Below are 16,445 nucleotides of genomic sequence, written 5' to 3' on the forward strand. Positions count from 1 at the left end.
CTTGGGATTTGTATGCCCTACAAGGGGGAGGCAATGTGTGAACTGTTGGTTTTTTTCCAAAATGAATTTGTTTTGAAGCTATTAAGACCCCAACCATTGGACAGCACAGGTGTAAAAGTAAGATCAGCTCTAAGGAAAATCCTTGGCATATTTAAGTACACAAAGACAGAGATGATAATCCCAAGAGAGGTTATTATATTCTAATTTTGTTGGCTTTTGGTAATGTCCTGGAGAAAAGCAACGCTGTGCTCTGTCTCAAAGCTTTCTCACCAGTTTCCCAGCTTCCTCTGAATCGTATTGACTTAGACTGCACGGTAGCCTGAGGTTGTCTGCTCCATAAAAATCCAGCTAACACCAAAGTATGTTGCAAATAGAGGCTCTGTAATCATTCAAATACAGAAGTGCTTTGCTATATACTCACTGTTCTTACCTGTGTGTTGTAAAATTGCTTTTCTGTCTTCAGGCTGCTCCTCACCACCCTCAGAGGTGTTCTAGGTGGCTTTTGCTGAAGGTCATAGCCACGTCTGCTCATCTCCCAAGGGACTTGGTGACCAAAATGTTTGTCCACAGTGTGAAATTGGCTCCTAGAACTCGCTGCCCCAGGGCATTGCTGGGAGCAAAGGGCGTTTGGAGAGCTCAGGACTGCCTTGGCCATGGGTTATCAGGCTCGGGTGGGCGGTGCAGAATGAATCTCCATTTTTCCCAAACCCTCGTGTGGGTTTGTTGTTTATCAGTGAAGCTGCCTGTCAGTCAAAATCGCTTGGTTTAGACTTTCTGAGGTAAGGTTTGGTGCTCGGGGGCTGCTATCTGTGTGCTAGAAAAGGCCTGTTTGCTGTCTCTGTGCTTGTGGTATCCCAGAGGGCAGAGACGTGCAGCAAGGTGCCTGCAGGGACTCCCGGCCGTGGGAAGGAATACTCAGAAATCTGCCTTGCCTGCACTGGCGCTGCCTGGCTACAATCACCAGGCAGCAAGAGCCTCCGGAGAGCTGAGATTGGCTTTTAATAATGAAACCACACTGCGAGTCAGTGCTGGTCATGTATCTCAAGGCAGAAAATGCCCTTGAAGCCCATAATTGATAGGCACAGCCAAAGGGGGTCGTCTGGCTTTCCATCATTTCGGCAAGTTGACTGCTCTCATTTTCTGCATCAGCCTTTCCTTGTGGAATGTTGGGCTTCTCCCTTCTTCTTTACAGCCCCCTTTAAATTCTCTTAGCTATCTCCTTCTTGTGTCTGGGGTTGTCTCTTTGTCTTCCTATGTTCCTCCTTTTGCTCTTCAGGTTTGTTTTTATTCCCAGTAAGGCCACAATGTCTGTGGTCTCCTTCTCTTGCTGGTCTGCCCGCATGACTCTGTAGCACCGCAGCTTGACTGCCCCGCTCAAACCAAGTATGTTAGAAGTGAACTTCTTCCTTCCCCCAGCATAACACATAACGTTTTGCCCATGCGGAATGGATTGAAGTCCACCCTTGTGTATTATGTTGCATGTACCTCCAGAGCTAAAAGTGCTTTGGAAAGATGGTTAAGGAAGGATGTCACCAGGGCATGGCCAAGTCTCTTCTCCTCATGTTTCCATGGCAAAATCATGGTTTCATGTCTTTCCTGCAGGTTCCTCGGCTGGTGAAGGTCGTCTTGGAGAGCTCACCTTATTTCAGGTTGATCAGCCCTAATGCTGTGTGTCGTAAGGTAGCACCTGGCATGCCTTCAACTTTCCGCATCCTTTTCACCCCTGAGGAGAACAAGGTGAGACTGGAGGTCCCAAGAGGTTGGTGTCTTCAGTGGAAGATGAACATGCAAGGCTGGATTCAGAACAGGGCATCTGGTGTGGATTTTGAGGAAGTGTCCTGGTTTCAGTGGGGTTGCACTGGATCTAGAACTGGGGGAAACTCTTTCCCCGTGGGGAAGATGATCCTCTCATCAGCTGGAGGCTTCAGACTGTTTTTATCCTTCAGTGCTGGAACATTTAATATAATGTCTGTTGGCTTCAGGGATGAGAGAGTCTACTGTCTGTGGTGGGGTGGCCTCTCAGGGTGTTGGTTTCCAGTATCTGGCCATTGCTGCATAATTATGGGTTTGCTCCACTAATCATAAATACAAAAGTCTGTTTAAAAGTGACCTTGGAGGACCCGAAGTGAGCCTGATCAGAGTGAGGACCACCACCTTTGAAAACTGGAGTCACCTTAACATATATCATGTTGTACACGGTAGTGAGACAGCGGAAGGTTATCTCTAAAGCTGTCACTTTTTTTGCACGCTGGTTGTAGCCCACACCCTGCTGCAGGGTCTGCTCCGGGCTGTGCTCAGGCAGTCTGCAGCTAGTCGCATCTTGGCATTGCATGATGCTGTTAGCTGCTGCAGCAGGGACTGACAGGCTGCGCTTCCCCTCCCTGCGCTTTCTTGAGCGTTCGCGAGGGAAGATGCACACGGAACAGTAGGAAAATGGCAGAGAGGGGTGTTGATAAGATGTTTAGCCATCTCTCTACTCAATGGTAAGGGTTTAATTATTATGGAAAATACTAGAGGAACAAATAGATCCAGAGAGCACTCTTCTTTCCCATCTGGCAACCACTTCCCTGCCTCACCCTGGACTGGAGCAAAGATGATGCTTTTTCATACCCTGTTTTCAAGCCTTGCAGCTGTGCTGTCCCCGAGGATACTTGCCTGCCTGCGATCCAGCTGCGAGGCTGGGGGAGAGGGAGCGCTGTGCACGTGGCGGGGAGCCAGCCTGCGCAGACGCACTGAGCTCTAGATGTCCTTAACTCAGCAGGAGGTCGGTGCGCTGCCAGATGACTGAGACACCTGCCCGAAAGAGCACGTATAGGAATAAACAGGCAGTACAATCTGTGGGCAGACGCGTTACCCCAGAGCCCCTGAGCAGCAATACTGGTGTGGTTGTGTCTTCACGCATGTTACTGTGGTTGTTCTGCCAGCCGGCACCTATTCCAGGCCAAGCATGTGATGCTTTTGCTTAGAACATCAGTGCTGTGGCCCTGGCAAGTCGGATTCTCAGTGCTGTGACGTGAAGGGTCAATGCTGTTATCCGGAGGCTTGTTAGTACAGAAGGATTTAGTAGGTGGCATGGAAGGGAGGAAGCATTGCAGGGAAACGAGGACAGGCAGGCTGACTCTTTCCACCAGCATCCTGCTACCTCATAGCGTGACTTTGTTGGAGAGGCAAGGTTAGGGGATAGCTTTGATGTTTCTGCACCAGGCCAGAGGTGCAAGATCTCTTTAGGCATCGCTGTTTGGTATCTTTCATTTGCGGCTTAGATTTAGTTCAACACTTTGTCCTATCCTCAAACAACATGAATATAGAAAAGTAAAGAGGAGATGCCCCGTGGTCCCTAGCTCCCCATGCTTGTGGAATAATCTGTTCCTCTGGAGGGACTGAGAAATTATTTAACATCATTAATATTTAAGGTAAAAATTATGTTGGCCTAGGGCAGTTCTCCAAACTACCCAAGTGACACAAGAGCTTAATCTCACCGAGGTAGGCTTTGCAAAGTACACTGGTGCCTTTAAAACGTGATTTATTAGTATTAATTAGTGTTCGTTTTTGGGGTGGAAGAGGTAAATCGGTGCCTGTGAAAGGCAAAGTGCTGCTCTTCAAATTTAGAGAGGCAGCAGAGCAACACATGAGCGTCACCACAAATAGAAGCAGGGTGAGATAACCCCCGAGAGCTCTAATATCCAATACTTTGTCCCTTGTCTCGCCCTTGAACTGGTGAGTGTTTGGCACAGGGAGCTTTGCCAGCAAGAGGTCCTCTGCACAGCTTCAGCAACACCCCAGCGGTTTCTGCTGAACTGGGCTTTGTGTTCCTTGCAGGGGTTGTGCAGGGCATCAGGAGAGGGGTGCCTGCCGCTCTGCGAGGAGCAGGTGGGGATTTATACAGCGGAATCAGGATTTTGTGCGCATCGAATGCTTTGTCTCGTACTTGATGGAGTGTGAGTCAGCGAAGTACCGGAGTGCTGTAGCTCAGCTAGAAATGCATCAATAGCACGGTCAGGAGGCGCACAGCACCTTGAAAACCCCTTAGCAAAGAGACAGGCTTTGCGGAATGGTTCTGTAAAGCCACCTGTGTTGGGCTTGCGGTGGCTTGCATGCAGAAACCCTTTAGTTGTGGAAGGCTTATGAACACCTCAGGCTTATGCCTTTGAACAACCCCTGCTGCACCGCGATCCGCAGGGATTGTGGATAACCCAGTGAACTGGGATGCAGGTACAAATCCCTCTGTCGGGGCTGGAGAGCCCTCCTGATGTGGAGTCGGTTTATGTAATTCTCTTGCTTCGAATTTGTTCTTCCCCCGGGGTAAGTCTGGCTTCAGCAAAGTCGCTCCCGATTCAAGGGAGTAGAATTGCGGCTAAGCCCTAAATAAAAGGATCGTGTGAGTTGTTAGTGGCTGAAATGCCATGTGCCATGTAGCCCTTTCTTGAAAAATGAGCAGTTTCCTATTGTCTCGCAGTCATTTGGGAATGTGCCACATGATTGGACTGTCAGAAAGTAAATAAATAGCTGACATGTCTCTTTGTTTATTGGCACTTGCATTATAAATATGAAATGTTAATTTTTCTGCTGGGCAACATTTCCAATTAGTTACTCTTGCTGCTTCTGACTTACACATTTCTGTTTTATGGCTCCGGTTGTGCAGTGTGGGTGTTCTCATGCCACCCTGTGTTCCCGGGTGTCCTTGCATTATGGTCTGACAGTCTCTGCCTAATTGGAAACCATTGTGGAACTGACTGGCAAATAAACAACAGACAGAAATACTTACATTTGTGCGTCCTTCAGGCTTATTAATAGCTTATCTTAAAGGAAGAAGGAAGCAAGAAACATACAAAATCATAGCACAGCTTATTCTGTTTTGTGCTCTTGCTCTTTTCACTGTAGCAATACAATATTTTTCAGGCAATATAAGTTCAGTCTGTAAGGTTTGCAAAATTCATTACTGATGCTCAGTGGAGACTGAATTATTGCTCATTGATTAACATGAAATATGACAGGACGATGAGTTATTGCATTACTGAAATTAACTCCTTTAAAATTCCGTCCAGCCCTGTTAGATGTTTTGTGGCACACAGAAGCTATTCCAAGTATACTTTTAAGAAGACTTCTGGGAGGAGGAAAGGGGCAGAAGGCAAATGGCCCTGTGCAAAATGAACCTGGAGCAAAGGGACTGATTTCAAAGCATCCTGTGAACTGGTAGCTGAGGGAGGCAGGAGAAGGGGTACCCCTTCTCATGTGAAGCTATCTTCATCCTCCAGCCTCCCTCCTCTCTTTTAATGGCCCTTATTTTCCAGCCTGTATGGTATCATGGTTTCAGGAGGGAGCTTTCCTGGTTTGACTTACTACGTTACCTCAAGCTACAAGGATCTTTTCTTTGCAGTTGCCTGCTGCAAGGTATTCGGTGAAATATTTAGGATTGGTTATACAGTAAAACTGACATCCGAGTTTGCTGGCATAGCGGGCAGTTAAGGTTGGTATTGCTGTGACAGTAATTAATGCCAGCCTGAGTTTGCAAAGAGCCTGAAATGACACCTTTGGTACAAGCAGTTGCTTTAATTTCAGTGGGTGCTAATTCAGATGCCAGTGGTGATGCTTTGCAGGCCAGAGCTTATTTATTGTAACTTATTGCTTATCAAAGGGGAATAAGAGAAGAGGAACCGTCATGCCATGAACTGTGTTTTCCCTGAAATTGGGAGCGGAGTTGTATGAAGGATGAAATCGTATTTTCATGAAAATCTATAGCCTGAAGCTGCGTCTAAACACAACAATCTTTAAAGCATAGAAGTGATGCAACCCCTCTCTCACCCAGGCATTTTTATTTAAAAACCTGGTTTTAAACAGCCTGCTAAGGGTTTGCAGTTGCAAAGTAAAACAAAAAGTAAAACAAGGTTTTAAGCTGATTTCAACTGTACCCCTAGATTGTGAGCAAGCGCACAGCAGAGCTGGTAACACAGGGCAGTGCTGCGGTGGAGAATTGCAACCTTTATCTTCTCCCGGGGAGGGTGATTCAGCTTTCAAAAGCTTCAGGGACCATGGGTTCACAGCAGCATGAGCAGCCAGCTTCTGCCTAGCACCCCTCTTTCCTTGGGTTTCCCCCGTTTGGCCTGACACGGCATTCAACTTCGATGCAAGGTCCCACTTGGGGGTCCTAGAGCGTGGCTGAAGGGTCAGAGCATGCTGAACTGCTTTGGGTCAAGCCTTGTGCAGCGTCCCAGGGCGTCCCCGGAGAAGGGGCTCAGCACACAACATGCGTGGGCGTGAATGGCAAGAGGCAGCTTTCTCTCTCAAAGGTCACGGTTGTCTCTGTGAGGCCAAATCCTTGTTGCTTTAGCCTTGCCTTCGCGTACCTGGAGAAGTCCCTTTCCCCATGCATTGCTGGGCAGGAGTCCCAGTGCCCCTGGCCAGCAGCGGAGCTGGGAAGGCTGCCTGTGCTTGCTTTTGGGGGTGATTTATTCCTTGGGCTCTTATTTACATTGCTGTTGATCCACTCGCTCCTTAGCGATGACAATGACTTGAAAATCATTTCCTTTTACTTCCCTCAAATACCTCCAATTGTTGAAGTTTCTGTTTCCTTTATCCCCCTGCTGATCTGAACTCCTTGCATCCTCCTCTGTCTACCTGGCATCTGGAAGGGAGAGATAAGTAAATACGGCATGCCAGGACTTAATAAGATACGCAGCTTTCAATTGGATTTACAATGCCCTTGTTACAGTAGTGTGGCCAAAATAACAAAAAAAAGTAAATAGCATTCTTCATTTGCTAATGCAATTTCTGAGGATCTAAACAGTCCAGGACGTGAAGTACCTAGATAATAGGTGTTTTGAATTCACATGGGCTGCCCATAGCTTTTATTTTAGAGGGCTTAGGCTGCAAGATTGAGTACAAAATTGCTAATTCAGAAAGACTTGCTGAAGATGAAATGCTCTCCTGAAATGTGATATTCAATTTTGTAGGTCGTTTGCTGCAGTTCCCTTCCTGCTATTTTACCTTCCAAATATGAGAAGCAAAAGTCCTTCTGCAATTTCCAGTGTGAATATTTGAGATGTCTAGAAAAAAAGGTCCTCCTTTATTCTTTTTACATCTTGGATGTGACAGCATCTGTTACTGCAACCTCAAACCCCAGCTGAGCAGGTGGTTGGTAGGCACTGGGTGTTAGTGGTTGTGCTAAAGCAATAACTGTGTGTCTGTGCCTTGTCTGGCTGCCTTAGGTCCCTTCCAGGCTTGAAGAGGATGGGTACGGGAGCAGCAAATCCCAAGTGCAGAGGAATCTGAATCTGTTCTGGTTAAGGGAGCTTGCTGCTATCCCTAAATCAAATTGTCTGCTTGCTGCTTCACCAATTATAAAAACGAGTTAAAAGCACCGAGGAAAAAAGATCATGACAGCAAGTGAGTGATAAGAGGCAGGGCTTTTATCAACTTGTCAATAAGAGCTGCTGGAGGTAATGGCTCCTGGCCCTGCTGCAACAGTTTCACTACTGATTTCAGCAGGGGCAAGCCAATACTTCCAGCACAGCGATGCCACACTGTATGTCTGGAGATCGATCTGCTCGGTCCTACAGTAAAATGATTTTGGTGGCTTCATTTGCCTTCCTACTGCTAAATGCCAGGCAGCTGGGGGGGACTGTCTGGCTCTTTTCTGAAGGAGCCAGTGATCTGGGAATAGCACAGCTGAGTTTGCTCTGGTAGGGATGTCTGAGTGTCTCCTGTTTGCAGCTCCTTCCTCAAGTCAGCACGCTGACAGGGCACCGAGTCACTTATTCTAGAGACCTTACAGGAGAGAAGTGCTTAAGGCATCAACCATGCCCAAATGTGCAGCACAGGGAAAGCAAAGCTTTCGCCTGCATCCCCTGAGGCTAGGATGGGATGTAAAGGGAAATTTGAGATTAGGTACAGGAGGAACTCTCCAAGTCTAGGGTAGGGCTGGAATAGGCTGCTGAGGGCAGGAGTGGAATTGTTAGTGCTTTTAAGTACTTGTCAAACATCTCTCAAGAATAGTTTGGCTGTAAAGCTGAGCCAGTTCTGGGGTGGAGGGATGGATCAGATGGCTTTTCAAGGGGGTGTGTGTCCCCAGCCTTGTCCCTATAATGCTATGGGAAGGGGTGGGAAGTACGCATGTACCCTACGCTCACCTGACGTTAAAACAATTATTGTCCAGCTTGATAAGTATTTCACCAAAGACTGACTGTTTATTGTGCGTGTGGTAAAGTCCTTGTGAAAATGTACCTGAGCATCCCCTGCCAAGCTTCAAAGCTCCCTGCGTTGCTGGGGTTGGAGTTAGTGCTGTGGCACAGCCAGGTTCCTAGTGGTGCCTTTAATAGTCTGCAGTGGTGATCGAAGCCGGTTCTTGTTACTGCTGTAATCCCTTACATGGAATTACTCTATTTTGGTGCCTCAGGATCAAAGCATCGGATAATTTTGTCTGGTTCTGCCAGCTTGCTGCGAAAGCAGGTGAATCAATGGGGTTGTTTCTTCTTTGCAAGTCAACAGCCCTGTCCAAGTCATGCTACTGGAATGAAAGGTCGTTAAAGTAAAAAGTACTATTACATTACTGGATGCTGCTGTTAGAGTCATAGAAAACAGCAATTTTTCTTCTGCCATGAGGACGGTACTAAACGCACTGTGCTGAGATTGTTTCTTTCCCCTCAGGATTACTTCCACCAGCTCACCTGCATCACAGAAAGGGAAAAGTTTATTGTGCCAATCCGAGCTATAGGTGCCCGAGCTATCCTGGACTTCCCTGACCAACTGAACTTCTCCGTCTGTCCGGTCAAGTACAGCACTCAGAAGACTCTGCTGGTTCGCAACGTTGGTAATCGGGAGGCCCGCTATTGCATCAGCACTCAGAGGTAAAGGAATTCATCTTTTTTGTGCAAAACACTGTTGCCTGATAATGTAGTTGGTAAACAGTAACGAAAAGGAACCAGAGCATCTGAGCTGCTGTATTGCAGCCGTAGCTGGAAATGGGCAGGACATGTGGGTTTTGCAGTTGCTTACGGTGTTTTAAGCATGGTGCGACCTTTGATAAAACTCTGCAAGCTACAGGGAAGTTTTATACTGCAGTGGTGTCTCCAATGCAGCATCGTGCAAGACCAATTCTTTTAGTTCGAAAGAACAAATATAGGAAGGCAGCGTGACTGCCCTTGGGCTGTATAGGATACTGCACGGCAGAGGACAGCTCTAGGAGCTCAGTTCAGGTAAACTAAATGCAGTGTTAGGAAATGGCCAGCGATGAGCTGCTGAAAGAGACATTTAAGAATTTATCAGCAGCTGTGTCTGTATTAGCAAGTGCAATCAGAGATTGTAGATCAAAGCAATTGGTATTGAGGCCCTGACAGTAACACTGTGTGGTCCAGGAACTTTGTTTTGCTGTAGGTTTGGTCTGGTCCCTGGGACTAAATATTCTTAGGTAGAATGAGATACTAAGTGGAGATGAGCAGACACCGGCTTCCAAACTGCACTACAGCCCCAAACCAGGACGCCAATGAGGGCACGGGCAAAAGATGCAGCAAATATCTGATGTACGGGTTGGGGGCATTTTCTTCTAGATCTTTATCTCTCCCAGATCTCCTGGAGAGTGCTAGAATGTTGGTAGCTAGCTTGCAACCTCCTGATGGTAAGTACCTTCTAAAGTGGTTACATACCGCTATCGGCCAAATACACCCATTCTCTGGGGGGCCACAAACGCGTGGATCAAATGCCTGATGCGAATTGTGTTGCGGACAGCATGTACGGGTCCTTCTGCTCTCAGAAGACGGTCACCGGTTTTCCAATTTGCTGAATTGGAGAGGGTAATGCCTTTTTGACACCGCATCTGCCAGGAAACCGGTTCAGTTGGCTGGTAATTAGTTGAGAGTTGCTTGGTCCCAGATGTCTTGGTGTAGGAGCTGAGGTCAAGAACGCAGCAAAGACCCGCTGTCCGACTGGGTGCCCCTGGGTTGCCTCAATTTCTATCCCAGGAAAACAGGGCTGAAAAGACGACTTTTCACTCTTCTCCTGTGAAGTGTGAGGGTCCAAGAGGAGCTTCCACCAAAGCCTGGCAAAGCTATTTAAGCAGGCTTCTAGGATGCTGTTTAAGCAGGCTGCTGCTTTTCACTGTGGAAAATACGTAGGCAGGAACTTGTAAAGCACTGTACAGTTTTCCTCTGGGATTTCCAGATCTAGTTGTCACCACCAAAATAAATATACCCAGTAAAGTCTAGCATCTTTTTGTAATGTACTTGCCAACTATTCTATTGAGTGATACAACATATGTTGAATCCTCCTTGATATGGATTTTAAGAGTTTCTGAACTTCAGCAATTAAATATTTCAATCCTGATTTGCAATAAAGAAATGGTAAGCATTACATAAGTTTTGTTTCAAACTGCACAAAAAAGTAGAATTCTGAATAACTGGATTGCGTGTGTATGGAGATCAAAAAGCTGATATGATTTCCCTTGTCAGCTGAGGGCATCAGTCATATTTTCCATTTCATTATGAAACTTTGAAAAGCCAGTTTGAAATTTCAAGCAGATGATTTAAATCTTTGAACGTAAGCAGCATTTTATTCTAATTAAGTCACCCCCACTTTCATTCAGATTTGCTTTTAAATACTCTGAAGTTCCTGTGTTTCTGCTCTTTTTTTTTTTGTGCTTTAAGGTTCAGTAAAATGTCATAATGAATTCTTCATTGGGAACTTTCTTAAAGGTTGAGTTCCTCTAATGCCTGTCTATCTACCATCTGTCTAGACATATATGCAGAGATGTGTAAGAAATAGGAGAAATTTGGGGAATATAGGAAATGGAATTGGGCTGATTTAGAAGATAAAATCATAGAATAACTTTGGAAGGGACCTCTGGAGATCATCTGAGCAAACACCCTGGTCAAATCAAGACCAGTGTCAAAGTTTGAGCAGGTTTGCAATAGCATAACTTGCTACTCCAGGCCTTTTTGTGCTGAGCTGTGTCTTCAAGGTTCCCTTGCTTCTCTGGGTCCCTCTTCTAGTGTTCAACCACCCTAGTGACAATTTTTTTCCTAATATCTACTCAGATTTTCCATTACTGCAACTTGTGTTCGTTTTCCCTTATCCTATCACTGCACATCTCAAAGAAGAGCCTGGCCCTATCTTCTCTAGACCTTCCCTTTACGTAGCTGTAGACAGCACTAAGATCACTCTTCATCTTTCCTTCTCAGGGCTGTACGAACCCATTTATCTCAGCATCTCCCTGCATGTCCTGTGCTCCAGCCCCTAAGGTCCTCTTCTGTAGAAATGCTTTCTATCCCATCGATGTCCAGCCTGTACTCCCAGGGGTTATTCCATCCCAAATGCAGGATTTTGCATTTTCCATCCCTGAACTGCATGAAGTTCACATCAGCCAATTTCTCCAGCCTGTTGTGGTCCCTCTGAATAGCAGCCCAGCTCTCCAGTGTGTTGACTACTCCCCCCAGTTTGTACCATCCACCACATTTTGAGTGTTCCCTCCTGTTGACCAGGTCAGGATGTCCCCTTGCATGCCAAGACCTGAACAACCACATTCTCCCTCTGTGATGAGGCCATGGTGTACCAGAAGTGGTTATTCCAGCCAGTGCTGGGGACCATACTGTGTGACGTATCATCACTGCATTGCACCAACTCTTTTCTTGCTGTCTTGCTCTGGACCCTCTACCGCATCTGCCAACTTTCGCATGACTGAGTCTCTTGATAGCAGCGATCAATGGTTGGTTCCTTGCTTGTTGTGCTATGAGAAGTTGCTCAGATACCTACTGCTGAGCTCCCAGGTGATCCCTGTGGTTCTAGCAACCCCAGCAGAAAAGAATTGGCCTCCCAGCTGGCATGACAAGTTGGCTTGAGAATCAGACCAATACGCTGCTCCACAGGCTAGTAGATCATTAGCTGGTAATTGTCTTTGAACAAATATATTTACAGAGGCTTTCACAAGAGAGGCCGTTTTCCTACTAATGGGAGGGGATTATTTCCCTGTTGTAGAGGCTATAACAAAGGCTGCATCGTTATTAACAACAGAGGTAGTGAAGATTTAGTCACTAATTCTTTTGAATGACTTCCATAAGAACTTGATGATTGATTATTATCACAGAACACTTAAAACTGTGCTTTGGAAATGAATGAGTTATGTTCCCTGCCCTGGAGAGCTTGAAGTGTAAACATGAGATGCAGTAATCGAGAGTTATGGCATAGGTGCTAGGGGAAAGGAGTGCCAGCCTTACAGACTGAAATTCAGGACTGTTTCAGTCTATTCTTATTTAGCGGAGAATTTAAGCAGCTTAAATTGAATGTGTGCTTAACTTTTGCTGAGTAAGGATGCGGTGTTGTGTTAAAGCCAATCTTAATATCACAAATAGCTTTGTGTGTTATGTACACGCACACACGCATGCATGTGAGAGAGGGAGGAGGACTAGTGGCGTAGAAGGGAATGAGAGATCTGTCTAAGTTTATAGACCCGTCGGCTGCCCTCAGAGTCCTTTATTCTCTACCTGCACAACTGAAACTTCTGTCTTAGTTGCTGCCACTTTTGTTTTCTGGCCTGAGCAAATTCAGGCTTTTGCCCATTTCCAAGTCAGCTGCAGGTGCCACCGCTTCCTAGTCCAGCGTGCTGCTCATACCGCTTTTCTTTGCCTCCTTTCTCTGGATTCCCTTCTCTATGGCATCAGGCGTAATCTATCTGCTTTCACCTTCCCTCCGTTTTTCAGCCCATCTCCAATCCTAACCTTTCCTCTCAGTCAGTACTGAGAGCTCAGCTCTTACATCTGGCAGTTCATGATGACGTTCCCTGTTGTTACTCCTTTATCCAAGGACTTCCATGTTTTCTGTTGTGCATTTCCCCTTAAGTGAGTCCATGGGGCCAGTTCAGCATCCTTCTGCTGTTCCCCATTCAGAGCTCTCCCTTGCCGTGGTATCTACCAGAAAACATGGCCACGTTTTGACCACTTTTTCATAAAGGAAGAAAACCACCCAAGCACTCCCCGTTTTGCAGTCTGGCTTTGTGCCTGTCCTGCCTCTGCATGTCCGTACCCAGCTCTTAACTGCATAGCTTGGTAAAAAAGAATAATAATAGTATAAATATAGAAAATCTCTTCCTGTCGTTCTCGCTGTTAAGGCGGGATAATGAGTTTCTTCTCCGTGACATTCAGGGAGATAAATGCATTCCAGTACGTTTGAGTTGAAAATGGTGTCTGGAAGCAGATCTCAGCGCAGCGCTGCCTTTTCCTGGCGTTACAGACATTGTGCTATGCCATGCTACGGGGCTAGAGAGGACCGGTCTGAGATAAGCCGCTCTGTTTAGGAATGTCCCCACTAAGCTCTGAAAGCTCAGGAAATTATCCTACAAGGTGTTGGAGCCCCATTGCTTCCCTCACTAGGGTACCCATATACTATATGGAGGTATACTATATGGAGGCGTGGGATTGGAGACATCGTAGGGTACAAAGACCATGCAAGAGTATGAAAATAGAGTCCAAGTGCAGTGAAAGAGGGGGGGAGAGAGCTGCGAGATGCTGATTCTACACGAGGTTTGTCAGCACAGAGGTGGAGTCTTGGATGCTTTGACCCAACAGGCTGGGTTTACTGGAGTAGTTACACTGCTTGATTTTGGCTGCTATACCATTACTGAAAAGTAATATATGCTGAGATGAAATGTTCTTTGGGTTTTTCCTGCAGTAGGTTTTAGTGGACAGATGAGGAATTCAATCACCAGTAGATTTTACTGCCTGCCTTAGAGTTGGAGGTGTCTTTTAATGAAATCGATTCTCCCTAACTCAAATTATTTTGTAATGCAAATTAAGGCACCAGTAGACCAAAGAAAGTTTGGTCGTAGAAGGTAAACATGCTATGGGACTTGAGGAAGGGTATTGTACCCTCCTTGCACGCTGCATTTGCTAAATGTATGGTTGTAGGAGAAGAGGCGGCGTGGTGGTTTGAGAGCCTGAGTCACAGAGTTGCCAGCTTTGTTCTCATGTCAGTTGTGTTTCTAAATCATGTCAGGAGTATTTGGCCCTTGGTATCCTCATGGGACATAACTTTTGTCCAGCTCTGTCAAGATGGGGAGCTGATGCTTGGTGAAAGTAAGCAAGATGTAAATGCAAAATATATCATTACGAAATTGCTTACAAATCTACTGTTGCTCTCGGGGCAATTGCTCTTAGGGCAATAGCAGGCAAGATCTCAGCAGGTACTGGTGGGAAGACCTCTCCTAAATTGGTGTGGCTAGATGAGTTTATACAAGCTGGGGATTGCAAGGTACCATTGGGAGATCTGGACTCGTGGAAGTTTAGATGTTGTACAACAAAGCAGACAGCCGAATGGACATAGTTAAAAAGCATGTCAGAAGAAAACAAGCTATTAAAAAAACTCCAAACCTTCTCTTTTCTGTCTTTCAGGAGCAGTGATGATTCATTAAAAGGGTAGATCTAACAGAACCAGAATTATCTTAAAGAGCAGCTCACAATTAATGGATAAAAGGTCAAAGTTTAGCCTGCCAGCTTCATCTCTTGGCAGTGCTTTTCATTTGGCTATTACAACGTGTCAGAGACGTCTCCTTAGCATCTCTTCTTATCTGGAGGCTGCAGGGAACAGCTTAGTGATGTTGACTGAAATTCAGAGGAGTTAAGTTTAACCGTGGAGCTTGCATCTTTGGGTCTTGGAGAACCAGGTCCGTGTGAGGGATAATGAGCTCCTGCTAGAGCGGTAACAGAGTAGTTGTGGGTACAGCGTGGGGTGGGATGTAGGAGATTTGTGCTTGGTTTCTCAGTCCTGAGAACTGAATCCTGAACTTGGTTGGCTCCTCTTCTTCTGATAATTTGAAAATATGAAGATATCTTCTTTCTCAGGCATCCCCCGAAGTCACCCCCAGGAGTGTTATTCCCATCCCAGCCATCCAAGGGCAGGAGTACATAGACATGGGAAAGGAGTAGGAAGATGATGGGATGGGAGGTAGTGCTGAAGTGTCGCCAGGAATCCCCTTCCTTAACTAGCAGCTTTTCTGTTCTGGCAACATTTCTGGCAACAACAAAAAAAAAATATTCTGTGCCTTTCCCACGGCAGGCCATGATCCCACCCAAGCACCAGCAGAGACCTGCAGCAGTCCTGGCGTAACCACCAGTGCGGCCGCAGGACCACGCAGAGCAATCCAGTTCTGAGGCTGGTGGTGCCTCGTCCTTCCTCCTCTCTCTCCAAAGTCTCAAGTCCAGCACGTAAACATTGCAGGCCCAATGCTCCTCCGTAAGAGTCAGCAGCAATGTTCTCACTAGCTGTAATGGGAACAGGTCAGGCCCCTAATTGCAGCAATATCTCCTTAATGAGCAGAAACTCCAGCAATTTTATCAGCTGTCACTACTTTCGTGACAAAGTTCAGCTTGCGCGTGGCTCCAGTTGTTCTCATTATTTTTGTGTGCGCGTTGCATTTTCTAATCGTGGTAAAACTCCCCAGAACGTATTTTTAAGGTGAAAAATTGACTACCAGCAAAGCATTAAAAACAATAACTTTTATTTTCTAAGTGGGGCTGTGCAAGAGCGGGTTTCATCTGACTTGTCCCTAAGCATTAAAGCACCGAGTTTTCTGTCTATCAGCCAAGAGCTGTTTACCTGGTGACAAATCGTAATTGCTCATATTAAATCCAAAGTATACCAACACATTTTCGTAATTATTTCCAACACATTGCACAGACTTTGTCTGGTGGGCCAAGCAAACAGTTAACGAGCTTGGATTACAACCCAGAGTCCCAGATTGCGTTGCTTGTGAACGCAGAGAAAACCTCCTGTTAAACTCGCCTTGATATGCTCCTGTTAATGGCGCTTCATTTAGCTAGGGATTTAATCATTCAGGCTGTAAATGGGATACTCCTTTTGTGTCTTGTTTCCGTGTCATGGTATTGCTTTAATCTGCATTTGCACTCATTCAGATTTTTCTGATTGTTCCTTTTCTTCTTAGAGCAGCTTTCATTGAAATGCTGATAAAACGTGCCCTTTCTTAGACTGAAAGATGATGTTTTCAAGGTTAACAAATGAATTCTGCAAATTGAACCATAACAATCCTCTGGTCTTCAAGAAAGACTTTTATTCTCCCTGTCTGATTTCTCAGTTGTAATCTCCTTGAAACAGGTATTGCCTTGACATTTGCATCTCTTGAGGTGAGGTTTGTGGGTGGCAGGATTCCTGAGGAAGTCGGTGTCCAGTTGTGCATACAAATAGCTCTTGCCATCTCCGTGCTCCTCAAAAACCATTTTCTGGTTGTATTGCTAGCGGTCGGACTCTTGAGCCTCACTGCAGAGAACTGGATGCAGCGTACGGGGGAGACAAGGTGATTTTATACCACAGGATCTTCTGAGGACTGGATCTCTTCAGAAGTGAGAGTCAGTAGCCCTGTTTCTGATCCTGTACGTTGTGTTTTTCTTCTGTTGGCTGTGGTTTGTTTGCTCCTTGCTTGCACAAGTGAGCTGAAGTGAACTGGACTGCCA

At 46.0% G+C, this 16,445-nt stretch overlaps 1 protein-coding gene across 1 annotated transcript in view; it reads left to right on the forward strand.

The window, feature by feature from the left end:
• Positions 1 to 16,445, forward strand: part of HYDIN (HYDIN axonemal central pair apparatus protein) — a 160,160-nt gene that overhangs the window by 17,684 nt on the left and 126,031 nt on the right. Inside the window, exons 5-6 of the mRNA XM_075160949.1 lie at positions 1,603 to 1,737; positions 8,644 to 8,843. Coding sequence (XP_075017050.1) covers positions 1,603 to 1,737; positions 8,644 to 8,843 — 335 coding nt within the window. The remainder of the gene's footprint in view (positions 1 to 1,602; positions 1,738 to 8,643; positions 8,844 to 16,445) is intronic.

This window comes from Calonectris borealis, chromosome 12, assembly GCF_964195595.1.
Source record: "Calonectris borealis chromosome 12, bCalBor7.hap1.2, whole genome shotgun sequence".
Taxonomy (NCBI): Eukaryota; Metazoa; Chordata; class Aves; order Procellariiformes; family Procellariidae; genus Calonectris; species Calonectris borealis.